Source organism: Astatotilapia calliptera, chromosome 12 (genome assembly GCF_900246225.1).
Source record: "Astatotilapia calliptera chromosome 12, fAstCal1.2, whole genome shotgun sequence".
In the NCBI taxonomy this organism is placed as follows: domain Eukaryota; kingdom Metazoa; phylum Chordata; class Actinopteri; order Cichliformes; family Cichlidae; genus Astatotilapia; species Astatotilapia calliptera.
Window position 1 is genome coordinate 22,450,583 of NC_039313.1, and position 14,304 is coordinate 22,464,886.

A 14,304-nucleotide genomic window follows, 5' to 3' on the forward strand; every position below is an offset into this window, starting at 1 on the left:
GCGTGTGCGTGCTTGAGAGACAAAAGCTGCGATTACATGTGTGCACATGTGTAAATACATTGGTTTATAGCACATGTGAGGCAGATGGGCTGATGACTTGAAGCCGCTCGTCAGCTGTGCAGTGTTTATCTGCTTCACTCCTATTTATCTGCCTGCCAATTTCCCTCTCTATCGCTGTCTCTTTGGCAGGCTTTCCCTTATTTGTTTCCCATCTAACGAGACAAATGCCAAAGTTCGGCAAACTGGCCAGAAAAGATCCAGCGATCTACCCCACAGTGAGCTGCTTGGATGATGAAGGTCAGCACAGTCTGACTCACAGTGTCTGAACCACTGCACTGATGTTTTTAAATGTGATTTTCTCTTCAAGACCATTGAAGGCATTCACTACTATAACTGACAATGCTTATTATCAATAAGCAAAGGCATTCACTAATCGTCCATCCAGTCATCCATCTCCTGACTGTCATACTTACACTGATTCATTAATCTCAGATTTGGTGCTTACTGTGAGTTCATCGAGTTGAGATTGAAGATAGCCACTGAACTCTGCATCACTCTCACCATGCTGCATCACACAGCAGCAAATTCCCTCCATCTTCCAGTTGTAGCTGAGAAGGAAGAGGGTCACTGAACTCAACATGGTGTTATATAATGATAGCTGCAAATATCAGAGACAGAGAGATTACTAATAAATATATGAGGGACCAGTAATCTGCAACTCCATCTGCACTGCTGGAGGGGTTGCATAACCCACATCAGGCCACACTGAGTCATTGCTAGTGGCTACGTCTAAATGCGTGTCTCTCGGTGTGCTGCAGAGCAATCGCCAAAGGATCAAATGTTAATCTATAATTTGGATGCTGCATGGCCAAAAATTTTGTGGAGTTTCTTTCAGATCTCAGAATCTTATGTAATCTATCATTTAATTTAGCGGCTTCAAATAAAGCCTTTCAGGTGGCTGAAAGTATGAATCCATGCCGTAAAGTGAGCAGTGCGAGTGTGGATGTGTATGCATGTGTGTTGTATTACTGTTCTTGTGCATGAATAATTCATGACAAACTCCGAATCACACCTAATCAGAACTTCATGCCAGGACCCTGATAAAGTCACTCAACACCATTAAATGCACAGAGACATACAACCATTAAATAGACTTTGACAACTGTGCGGCTCTGACATTGAAATGGTAGCAATTTAGTTCAATTTAGTCAATAGGAATGTTTACTCTGTCAAAAGAGGTCTAATTATAGCGTGAAACAACCTCATATAATGGTGTTGATGGGCATAGCATCAGTATGCAAGAAACAGCAAACACAATGGAACAGAGGTGAGTGTGTGTGAGCTCAAGAGGAACAGAAGAGCAAGAAGAAAAATAAGAATCATATATATACATTTTTTTATCCTTTCATTAATTTTCAATTATACCTTTTTCATTTTGTGCCTCAGGAATTAATAGCACCTTATACTGTTCAAACTAAGAAAGCCACACAGATAAGCAGATTAGCTGGGAAGGACCTCAAAACGCTTGGATTTATCAGAATAAAATGCTACAACCCACTTGACCCTGCACACATCTCATTGTCATTCATCCTCCATGTAGCCTGTGGCCCTGTCTTCTGTAGATATAGACTGCCACCTGCTGGTTTAACCTTTAATGTGGGCTTCCTTCCCCTTTTGACTGTACAGTGGATGATTGCTGCAACGATCCTTCTCTATTACTGTGCAGCAGAGCATACTATTGCTGCTCTCTGCTGGTATTTCCAGGTAAGGACAATATGCAGTCAGACGTGTCAGTGACTTTTACTGAGAACGAGTGGCATGGTCTGCTGGCAAGCCATCATTATCCAGAGGTTATTTTCCTAAGAATGTATAATTTATGGGCTCCACGAAGGCGATTTGATTGTTTCATTCAGCGAAGGCTTTTTAAAGTTGCGTGATGCTCTTTCTATTTGTTCTCATCCAGGCACAGAGGAAGAATGCTAATTAAAAATACAAGGCTTATTTATTTTTGTAATGAATTTAACAACTTACACTATGCAAAGGAATTGTTGCCAGGGATTTTTACAGGTAAAGGACAGAAGTTTGGCAGTTTAAAGACCCAAAATAACAGTTTTAAATTTTCAAGCTGTAGTTAGTTCCACATAGACGAGACCTTAATCCACAAATTAAATATGCAGCTATGTAAAAATTACTTCCCACTAAAGGCTCTGCATTTGGATTCTGTTTAATATGTGTTTTTTAATTAACGTATTTAAAGCATCAAAAGTATCAGCCCCTAACAAGATCATTTGTTAAGGTAATAACTTATTAAGTCTATTACCTCTACAGACTACTTTAAAATTTCATTATATTTGTATTTCAAGAAGCCTGGAGTAAAAGTACTTAAGTGAAGTAGCAGAATACCTTAGATTGTACTGGATTAATTGTGATTCGTTAAATTTCACTGCTTTTTGTTTTGTGAAATTATATAACTGTCAGGTTTTCTTGGATATTTGCATAATTATATGTACAATGTACAGTTTTTGTAATTTTGCCTCCATACATGGCCACAAGGATTTTAAATCAATATATATTTGAAGTGAAGACTTTTAGCTTTAAGTACAGGGATTCAACAAAATTATTGCATTAAGTGTTTAGGAACAAAAGCCCTTTTTATGCATTAAAGGCTCAGAAGCACTTGGAACAATTTACAGACAAGACGTTTATGGCCAGGTAAGTAGATAAAAAATCCAGAGTAGATTCCAAGTACTGAACTTTTCACTTGAACTCTTAACAACTCCAAAAAGATGTCAGTGCAGGTGAAAGAGGCCATCATGACTGACTAAACCAAATAAATCTATAAGAGAGACAGCAAAAACAATCTGCTACAGTCCTCAAAAGAAGGAATACTCAGCAACACCAAAAGGTCTGAAAGACCACAGACCTTGCGAAATCTTTGCTTGGTTAAGAAAAACCCCTTTGCAACATAACCAAGTCAGAAACACTCCTAAGGAGGTGAGATCTACAATCAAGAGACATTCACATGAGTAGAAAAAGGATTTAGAAACCAGGGTTGGGTTAATAGATAATGAGCTAAAGCATACTGCAAACACAAGAGTTACTCAAGGCAAAGAAATATGATACAATAGCCAGCCCAATGACCTGATCTTATTTCAATAGCACATTCTTTTCCGTTACTGTAGACATAACTGCAGGCAGTGAGACTCACAAACAATCATGTTTACTATGTATTAATCTGCTGTAATTCCTAAACACTCAATGGAATACCTTTTAAAAATGAGAAAATCTGCACTTTAATCATGCATTGATTATTTGATTTAAAATCCACTGTGGTGTTGTAGAGAGACAAAATTACACAAAGAAAAAAATCTTTGTCTAAACACTTACAGATGTAACTGGAGATAACCATCTGCTTTGTACAGACATGCTTCTTTTTACTTATTTTGTGGTCCCACTGGCTATAGACTGGTGCCCAGTAAGTGAAATGCAACTCAGTGAGAATGAAATCAGATGTTTGCTGCAGTCATTTAAAACATATTTTACCTTTTTAAACATCAAAAGCTCTTTGGTAGCTTTGACTGTTTCTTGTATCGATATGTTTATTACTGATCCATCATCCAGTGAAATGTGATGCTTTTGTCTAATTTTTAGTACACAGAATTCCCTTTCATATCTGCACATGTCATGCTCAGCAAGTGGGTAAATAATAATGACATGCAAGACATGAGTTCACTCTGAACAGTTCTTTCCATCATTATATCAAAGTTGTTTTTGTATTTTACGAAGACAAAGAACTTTTCCCCATATGTTCATAGTTTTTGTTTGTTTGTTTGCTTGTTTGTTTTTTAGAGCTCCAGTAATTTCTTTACCTTTGAAAGGGAAACATATCCAAAACACTCCAAAAGACCACTGTCTAGTTGTCTCCTGATCATTGCTTTTCTGTTAATGAACACAAGCCTCCTTATTTAGGAAAACAAGGCAGCTATTATAACTTTCTGATTTTGTTTTCCTCTTGCATGATAACCTCTTTACCGTTCATAGTGCCATCCAACTCCACTTCCATTTAAATGAAGCAGTGCTCTGCCACATGTTTGCTTTTTAGTATATGAAAAATCACACTTAGCAGCGAGCTACTAGTTTTGAATCACTGCATTTGGGACACAGTGTTTTTTATAGGACACAACCTCCCACTGATTTTTCTCTATATTGACAAAACCATCAAGCTGACACTTGGTGCTTCCATTATTTTATAATTTTATAAGATAAAATAAGATAAGATAAGACTTTATTAGTCTCACACGTAGGAAATTTTTTGGTTTTGGTCACGGCACAAAGTACAAGTTTAAAAGCAGTAAAAGTTAAGAAAAACACAATAGAATAGGGTACGATAAAACAGAATAACATACTATAAAACACGAGTAAATACTAATACTATTTAAATACTAATAAATACTATATACAATAGAATAAAATACTGTACAAAATAGAATAAAATGCTCTGTTATAGTAGGAAAAAATTGCACTTGGTAATACTGCACATCAGGGAGACAGTTACAATTCTGTATGGGATGTGCGTGTGTGTCTGTCTGCACCTGTGTGATCATCTGCAGAGTCTGACAGCAGCTGGAAGGAAAGCCCTGTGAAATCTCTCTGTCCCACATCGTGGGTGCTGCAACCTGCCACTGAAGAAGCTGCTCTGTGCTGTGAGTCTCCTGCATGGGGTGGGAAATGTTGTCCAACAGGAACGACAGCTTATTATTTCTTAATATACATTTTAGTTCATTTATGTAGGTTCTCCAATAATTTACTCAATGAAAAATTGGAATATTTTAATACTGAAATAGTGATTCAGAAGAATTATTAAAGTAATTTATTAGTTATTAAAGTTATTAAAGAGCAAATGTACTAATATTTAAACTTAAATAATTCTTTAGAGATTGTGCCTGAGCAGGTCTATACATGGCAAATATCGAGTGAATAACAAGAAAAGGGGAAATACTCATATACTGTATAACGAGTCATTCACATAATCCTCCAACTGCACACTTTGTTGGGGACCATACTCTTTGGAAGGCCCTCTTGGGTCCCCGTACCCTATTTTGGGATGCCAGACCCGGAAGTGGGTGGTGGAGTCACCGTCATCCAACTGGTCACACCATCGCCGACATACTGCCTGCTGGGATGTAGTTCTCCACCGGAAAACTACAAATATTATTAGAAATCGGAGATCACTTACGATCTCGGCGATAACTCGTCGAAAGGATCCGCTACCATCGTTCACTTTGGAGGAGAAGGGAGGGAAGAGGCGCGTTGCCAAAATGATGGAAGAAATAGACAGATTTCAAGTGCCGAGTGCTGTACAGGAGGCGGAGATGCAGGCTGAGATGCAGCCGCTGGTAAGTCTAGAACAGTCTGGAAATGACCGGCGGCGCTTGATCTGTTTGCCTTGTTTAATTAAAAATGGCATTACAACCGCGCATACTTGTGTAGTGTTTGAGGCCTTGCCATTCATAGACTGAGACCCCGACAATCGCATCACCTGCCATGTGTAATGCTGCTCGATGCGGGCTGCCATTAGAACGTTCTCCATCAAGTTTCCCGGCTGCTTCCACGGAGTGAAATCGAATAAACGACGGCGGAATACACGAGGGGACGTGGATTTTGCTCACAAACAAGCTTTGTTGTGTTTTGTTTGTTTGTTTGTTTGTTTGTTTTTGTCGCTCGGCATAACGCAAACAGCGTCCGGTCTGCTGCGCAGCATCCGTCATGTCTGGCGAAAACAAGCATCCCATCCCAGCACTGCTGCTGCTGCATCCTCAGCATCCATGCAGCAAGTTACTCTGGTATCGACGCCACTTGCGTCACTTTGACGGGATTAGCAGGGGGCTCCTTATCGCTTGTATATGTTTGTACGTGCCATTAAAGGTTCGCCTTTACATACAAATCTCAGTGTAAACGGTTTAACGGAGCGCTCCGTGGCCTGTAGCGGGGCCCGGGGTTACTGCAGCCTGCAGGGCGGCCTCTGCTGCCCGCCGCCGGGGCCGCTGGGGAACCAGACTAGACTAAAGCAACCTGACCTGCTGTCTCCAGGTGCCCCCACACCAGAAGTCCCCACCGTTCCTCATTTGTTGTTGTTTATAAAGCCTTTCATCCCTCTTGCCTTTGCTCTCTAGTTGTAAGATGCACATTTATTTTAAGACTGCTGGCACAAATCACAGATCTGTGTTTATTACCATTTATTCCCGTTGCTTAGCTATGGTGGGTATTACTCTGCATTACAAAACGACATTCATTATTCATCGCTGCCTCAGTAAAACACATCTCTGCACTTCCTTGTGTCCAGGACCCTGCCTCGTCCACAGCTTCAGAGGCTGACTCAGACACCAGAGAGGGGGAGCCTGTCACTATAAACTACAAGCCTTCACCTTTGCAGATGAAAATAGGTGAGAGATACAGTTTTAACTGCAGGCTAAATGTCTGTCTGTCCATCTGTGGTTGTTGGAGTGTTGTTTGATTGACTGTCAAACACAAAATGGTGCGTAGTCTGTAGACACAGATCGTAAAGGAACCAGCATAGATACTGTATAGCTGTGCTGAGGCATTTTAATTAATGGCACATTGGCCTCTATGATTATTCTTGATGCCTTGCTAAGTAAAAACTAATGCGGTTACTACTGTAATAGGGCCGCAGCTACAGATTATTGTCTTTATTCACGAATCTGCTGATTATGTTTAGAATCTGTCCACTAATCTTTTAGTCTATTATTTTTAACAAAAGGCCAATTGCATGTTCCCAAAACCCAATGTGATTGTCTTCAAGGCAGGGAATAACAGCCTCTCTGGCCCCTCTCATGCCGTCTTTATAGAAAGCCACAGTTCTTAAAGATTCATTTCAGCACCTTGGACAGAGTCCAGTGGCGAGCAGGAGCACATAGTTTTTAATGTTTTTTTATTTTTACTGTTTGCTACTGTATGTTTACTCAGAGTCAATAATATCTAAGAATTAGTGAGCTACTCTGTTAGTCAACGCTCTTTTTTTAGGCTGTACAGCTACAGTTATGTATACGTTGCCACTATCTTCTCTCTCTCGCCGTTTCTTGGTCCTGCGTCCAATTAAACATTGTTATAAAAACTACCTTGGCAGCTATGTTGATTTCATTAGGTGTGCATGTTTGTTAAATTCATCACTTTGCTTTTGTGACCTTGAGATAAAGAAACAAGCAAAACAAAAATACAATCTACATCTATATGTCATGTCAAAACGTATTTGGTGCAGATTCCTCACAGCAAGAAGGGTCAGGTTTGAAAAATGCTGGTGAGCCAGGCCTCTCTGTGTGGAGTTTGCAGGTTCTCCCAGTGACTGCATGGATCAAATGGTGAAGCTAAATTGGCAGTAGGTGAAGTTGTTAGTGTGCAGAGTTGTTTGTCTCTTTGTATTAGCCCTGTGAGGAGCTTGCAACTCTCCGGGGTGTACGGTACTCTTGTTCTCGTTGTCAGCTGAGATAGGCATCAGCCTCGCCTACAACCCCAGCCTATAAGTGGTTAAGAAAATACATTGACATTCAAATGTTTTTAGATTTTAGTTCAGCAGTAGCTGATGCCGAAAGGGGAAGGTTCTAGTTTTTGATGTCACATGCAAAGTTTCTGAATACGTTTTACTTCTAGGCCTTTGAATTGTAATATGTTAAACAAATTTAACAGTTCTCTAAGCTCACACAGCAACAATCAGCACTCTTTGGTCAGCTGATCATTGAAGCAAATCTCTCCAGTGAGCAGAAACTGATCTGCCCTGAAGTCACGTCTGTTACTCTGCTGCACAGCTTACCAAAACGTTGTCTTCTTAAGTAAGAAATGCCATCTCAGTCTTCTTAAAGTAAAGATTGACTTAATATAGAATTCAGCTAAATCAGGTCATCACACCTGATTCTCATAAGTGTGCCTAAATAAAGTAAACATGAACATGCGTGCATATTTGTGCATATTTGCAACATTTAACTCAAGTATTACTTTACCTTACTGTAGTTTACTAGTTAAACTTATTCCGTCACTCTTATACAGATCATTTATTGTTCAAAGCTCAACCTTTATGCCTTTGCCTGCTTCTGTGTTCCTTACACAGAGAAACAGAGAGAGCTGGCTAGGAAGGGCTCGCTGAAGAACGGCAACGCTGTAGGTAGTCCAGTCAACCAGCAGCCCAAGAAGAACAATGTCATGGCCAGAACACGGTAAGATGCGAGCAGTCTCATCGTGGGGTCAGTCGAGAAATTATGAGAAAGACTTCTGTTGGCTGGTTGTTATTGATAAACAAAATCTCAGTAATTAGAAGTTTCTCACAGCAAACCTCATACAGTGCAATTTACGTGTTGAAAGAGATTCATGTGGTGTAATTGTGTAACTGTAGTAGCTTTAAGTATAGGAGTACTGTAACAATTGTAATGATCCAGCCTGAAGTGAAACCACAGAAAAATACAAATAAAGATGCTTAGGTGTGACAGTATTTCAAATGTAGAAATTAAGCTTATTTTGTTCTTTCTAAATGTGCCATGTGTGGAAACAAAAATGTGTTTTAAGGCTGTACAAAAAAAGAGTCGTACTGATGTAGGGTTTGTAAGATGTCTGAAGTTAGACATTATACTGCTTTCACGCTTCTGTTGTTCCAGTGATTCAGCTGTGACGCTGCCTCAAGGCCTACTTTTCATTTATTTCAACATCTCTGCCAGTCCTGTTTTTGCTCACTTCTTACAGCTTGTGAAACTGTTTTTTTCTCCTCTGCGCCTGATCTCAACTCTCTCTCTTTTCCCCTCAATGCAGGTTGGTAGTTCCCAATAAAGGCTATTCGTCTTTAGACCAGAGCCCGGATGAGAAGCCTTTGGTGGCCCTAGATACAGACAGGTGGACACACAAACATCTTTCTTTCTGAGAAGCACATAAGCAAACATTAATGATATTAATATAGTATCCTGTGTTTTTCTGTTTCAGTGACGATGACTTTGACATGTCTAGATACTCCTCGTCGGGATACTCTTCAGCCGAGGTAAGAGCTTGTGCTTCAGCAAATATCAGTGGATCCCACCCCCTTGTATTTACTCTCATATTTCCCCCCATCTTCCATAATTATTAAGAGGCTAAGTGTTAGGGTTTTACAAGCCAGTGTTAAAACTATCCATGGCAATTCTGTGGGCATGTACACTCCCTGCAAGCGCATGATTACACTGCAGATATATCTGCAGACAAATGTGTATTAGACACAAAGCTGGATACAAATGAAATGTGATATCTGCATGTCTGCTCCTGCAAATCTTGTTTGTAACGCTGCTGCCACTATAAGTGCAAATCGCAGACGCATCCTCATATTTATAACCTGTCTGTGACGAGTCTAAGCTTGTGGGTTTTGTAGGGTGAGTTTTACAGTGTCAGATCCTAATTCCAACATGCTGTCAGAAATGAATAGCTAATGCACGTTACATACTTTAAAGCAGTTATTTGCTCTCTTAGTTCAGGCTAACCTGGGTGTAACAAGTACATATACAGTTACTGTTTCCACTGCAGGCCGAACAGAGGTTGTTTGTTGTGCTTATTGTTGATAGAGTGCAGAACAGCATATAGATAAAATGACTGCACACTTTTTGTGCAAACAAAGGAATTATTTTGGTTATTTAAAAAAATCACAGCAGGAACAGTAGTTATCACGCTCCAAGTGATGATGCTTCCAGCCATCTGTGAAAGTGCCCAATCTCACTTTGCCATGGTTACCACTCGAACTTTTAGCCAGTCTAAATCACGAGCATAGACAGTCCTAATGTTTGTTGTTAATGTTAATGTTTTATTGCATTAGTACAATCAGATTTTGATTTACCAGTGATTTATATAAACATATCTATTTTTCTCTTTTCTTTTCCCTACCTGTCCTCCTGTGTGCTTTGGAATTTTACTTTCCTCCGTATGTTCGTATGTTCCCAACCATGCAGTTTGCACAAATGATGTCCTGAGGAGTGTTTTAAGGACCAAATTAAAACAATTAAAACACAAACACACGCTTTTCCTGCTTTTTGCAAAGAAACTCCTAAAATGTTTAAAGGGATTCTCAACATTTTAGGAAATAATGGACCTTTTGCTGGTAATCAGTGGACACTCAGAGGAATTAGATAACCTGAGCACATATAAGAATGGTTTTAAAGGTTGGGTCATTCAGTACATCATACAAACTAGATAAAACATGCCAATTATTAAACTTTTGAGGTGTAGATTTTGTTACCTTTCTGCTAAGCCTGTAGCTGCTCTCACAAATATCTCTCCTTTATGATAAATTAAAATACCTGCCTGCTAACTTGAGTTAAGTTTTTCTTATACATACGAGAGTGGCACTAATCCTCTCACCTAATTTTCTGCAGTAAAGCGAAGAAGTACACTATCTCAATAAGCTGTCTGAGACTGTCAAACATTAAACAGCTACTTCAACAAAATAAATAAATAAAAACACAGATTAGATGAGCCTACTACTAGATGTTTGCATCTACTCATCATGTCATGGTATTTTTATGGGCTCAAATTGTGGTCATAAATATTTTGTACTGGTAAATTAGGATTTGTGTGTGCGTAAAAAAGATTCAAACTGTATTACCCTTCAAGGACCTGCAGTTCAAAAAAGTGCCCCTCCGACAGCCAAACCCATCTGTTCTCTGATTCGATAGTTAAATTTGTGATTGACCTGACATTGACCAATCAGCTGAAAGGAAGAAAAATAGGGTCAAAATCCGTACTTGTAAGTTGAAACCTGAGTGCAGAGTTTCACAAGTGTTTTTTGTCTATGTCCACATGCAAATCTTTTTTATGCACACACAAATTCTTTTTACACATACAAAACTGATTTACAAGTACAAAATATTTATGACCACAATTTGAGCCCATATATTTCTATAAACTTTTCCAGGGTGGAATACAGCATATATTGACTACAAATGGTAGTTTCTGTTTGCCATCCTAAACAGGTTTTGTTTAACAGCAGTCACTGGACTGATCAATACTGAGATTTCCAAAGAACTCAGCGAAAATCTAAGAAGAACTGTAGATTGTAGATTCAGGCTTTCAAACCTAAGAACACTGTACCAGCTGTCAAGCATGGTGGTGGTAGCATCATGCTCCGGGGCTGTTTTGCTGTCAGAGAAACTGGTATATTGCACGAAGTGAAATAATGGAAAACAACTTCCATTTTCTTAAACTTCACTGCAAATCAAAAGCTATGCAGTTGAAAATTAAACGCACACTGGGTTTTCCAAAAAGACAATGATCCCAAACGCATCAAAACTGAATTTAGAGTGGAAAAAGCAGGTTAACATTAAGTTTCTGCAATGGTATTCCCAAAGCCCCAACCCCAGTCTGTTCGAAAATCTTTTGACTATGCTTAAAAGCCGGATCTGTGCCAGCAAACCAGAAATGTAAATGACTCCAAAAGAACTCTAAGGAGCTTGTGGAAGTGGGAGTGGGAGTTGTCCCTTAAGAGGGTCATTGGCCCACTATTGATCATGTGCCTCATCACATGAGCCAAGATGTGAAAAGGGTGTGGGTCATTATCAGGAGAGGTTTTGGGGTGCAACGATTGTGAGATCTTGCTTCACCCTATCATTTGAACCATTGAGATCACCTGATGCAAGATGTGAGTGGGCGTTAAGGCATCTGGGAACAGATCTCAAAACTGGATTGTAGGTGGCAGACAGCTGGTGTCATAAGGCACCCCCTCTGTTCAAAGATGATCGTTCACAGTGCACATAGATGAGGCCATCTTTTATCCTCTTTCAAACCAGCTGTCTTCTCTGTCCAAAATGTGAACATTGGCCTCCTCGAATTAGGATCATCATCATCATAATGGTTTGTCCCAAGGACAACTCTCCCAAACACAAACTAAACAACGTAGTGTATACTATGCAGTGTAATGAGGAGTTCTCAGTCTTCTACATTAGACAAACCAAACAGCCACATAGAAGAGCCACCTCGACAGGACAGGAGTCAGCTGTACATCTGGATCTAAAGGATAAAGGTCACTCTTTCTTACCATGACCTTCACGCCCATGATGGGTGGATGTAAACTCCTGTCCACCACTATTTTTTCACTAGAGTCACATGATTTTAGTAATTCGTTGTGTGACAGGAAGGGAATCAGCACATAAAGTTACATGTTTGGTCTTCATTACTTTTTGCACATTCCAGCTTTTGCAAAAAGCTCTGCAGCCCGGCGATCTGCAACCCAAGGGTTTGTAAATGATGCTGTAACTCACTGACCTCTCTCTGTGTCCTCTCATTTTTCAGCAAATCAATCAAGATTTGAACATTCAGCTGCTGAAAGATGGCTACCGCCTTGACGAAATCCCCGACGACGAGGACCTGGATTTGATCCCACCCAAATCAGTCAACCCTACCTGCATGTGCTGCCAGGCAACCTCCTCTACCACCTGTCAAATACAGTAACTCTGCCTTTCCAGCCTTCTGCCCCCCCCCCCCCCCCCACCACCCCCCGCTCTTTTCCACACAACATGAGCTCCCCTGCCCTCCCGTCTTTATCTGCTGTGACTTTACTTCGCCATGACAGTGGCGACAGTGAGACCTTGTTAGAATATCGTAAGTGCTATGATGATATTGACAACAACAAATAATCAAATTACCTTATAGAAACCTTGGTTTAAAATCTAGGAGAATGAACATATTTGAAATTAATCAATATGTAATAAAAAGATTAGTAAAGTGGTGGTTTCCTCCTATGGTAGGACTTGCACTTGTGTTTGAGAGCTCTTCTCCTGGTCAACATGATTTAACATAACACACTGATAAAAGCTGACAAAAAAGAAAAGTTTGTTTGATGCTCTAAAGTGATTTCAGTTTCCCAGAAGAATAAGAAACATTATCATAACTGACTCAGCTGTTCTGTTTACCTGAATTCTGAGTTGCATATATATATATTTTATTTTCTAGTTTGTTTGTTAGTTTTTTTTTATTTAAACGCTTACTTTTTTAACCTGAGGGATAATTAAAATTGAATGTGCTGATGCTCAGATATTTGATTGTGTCGTAGAAGTCTGATTCTCCAAACAGAGGAAACTGTATTGTTGTTGTACCTTAAGGGGTTAATATGTAGCACAGACCAGGTCATTGCACTCATTAACACCACCTTCAATACTTCTGCTCTCTTTGCCTAAATGGCAAAGAGAGATGTGGCATCACAGAGTTTAGGAGGGAATGTATGAAATCGAATAGCTGAGGAACAAACTGCATGAAGAGCATCTGACTGAATAATCCAATGGTAAATAATGAGCAAGTAGCTTTTTTGCACCACAGTTAATTTGTGCAATCACACGCTACTGTTGTTGCATTGTTTTCAATTTGCACATTTTGCTTTTTACTTTTTTGGGGAGCCCTTATCATTGTACTGTTTCCTGCAGAGCAGTGAAAATGAACTGTGTAGAAAGGGATGATTGCATATTGTTTCTTGCTCTGATCCCCACGTTATCAAGGCCAAAGCAACCTGATGATCACCGGACACCCTCCTTCCCATTTCTGTGTCAGTGCCACAGATCATTAGGTGAACACAGGGTCACACACCAGAGGAGGTGTACTTCGAAGTGAGATTAATGAGCTATCTTAAGCTTAAAGTCAGAGATTTCAGTGTTAGAAAGGTTGCTCTGTTTTAACCTGACTAAATCACCATGGTAAATACTACTGATCGCCAAAAAACGAAAGCCAGACTTAACAAAGGCAGCTGACAGCCACTGTTGTGGCATTTTAGGTTTTGTCAAGCCAACTAACACAAAGATAACCTGGCTTTGTTGAATTTGTTTCGTGGTATACATCTTAGAAAGATGACCCAACACACACACACACACACATGCATGCATAAAGACCTACAATGCCAAAATAATAAGTGAGACAGCATCGATTTCTGTTTCAAACAGAATGAAAATCGTTTATTGCAACATCATGGATCGTTGACTTGGAGCACTAATGCCCTTCATTTACGACCCTCTCTCCTCTAAATTAGCTGTTGATTTGCAATTATATGCCTTAAGTATAGAAAAAACTTAAAAGATGTCTGTGTTCCATCTTGATTAGTTTATTTGAAGAGCATTTGCTAAGAAGTTATGCTTTTTTTTTTCTTTTTACATTTAGACACAAGTGATAAGTGTTTTTCTTTTCTTTTCTTTTTTTAAAAAGAAAAAAAAGATTTTCTTGTAACGTAAACACTTCCATTACAGTATTTAACAATGTTATGTGCAGTGTATGAAAACGACAAATAAACAAAATGCAAATGAAACAGCG

The 14,304-nt window shown here is 39.5% G+C and overlaps 1 protein-coding gene across 1 annotated transcript; it reads left to right on the forward strand.

Annotated features, from left to right (window-relative positions):
- Positions 1-5,141: 5,141 nt before the first annotated feature.
- fam219ab (family with sequence similarity 219 member Ab) lies at positions 5,142-14,164 on the forward strand. The gene is made up of 6 exons (XM_026187107.1): positions 5,142-5,396; positions 6,344-6,443; positions 8,120-8,225; positions 8,812-8,892; positions 8,980-9,034; positions 12,304-14,164. The coding sequence occupies exons 1-6, from the start codon at positions 5,319-5,321 to the stop codon at positions 12,460-12,462; spliced, it is 579 nt and encodes a 192-aa protein (XP_026042892.1). The 5' UTR covers positions 5,142-5,318; the 3' UTR covers positions 12,463-14,164.
- The last annotated feature ends 140 nt before the right edge of the window (positions 14,165-14,304 follow it).

What these genes read in the sequence shown, in the direction of transcription:
- fam219ab (XM_026187107.1), top strand. Translation starts at nt 5,319, where the DNA reads ATGATGGAAGAAATAGACAGATTTCAAGTGCCGAGTGCTGTACAGGAG. An exon ending in ACCTTTGCAGATGAAAATAG is followed by an intron (nt 6,444 to 8,119) that starts GTGAGAGATACA and finishes TTCCTTACACAG; the next exon opens with AGAAACAGAGAGAGCTGGCT. An exon ending in AATGTCATGGCCAGAACACG is followed by an intron (nt 8,226 to 8,811) that starts GTAAGATGCGAG and finishes CCCTCAATGCAG; the next exon opens with GTTGGTAGTTCCCAATAAAG.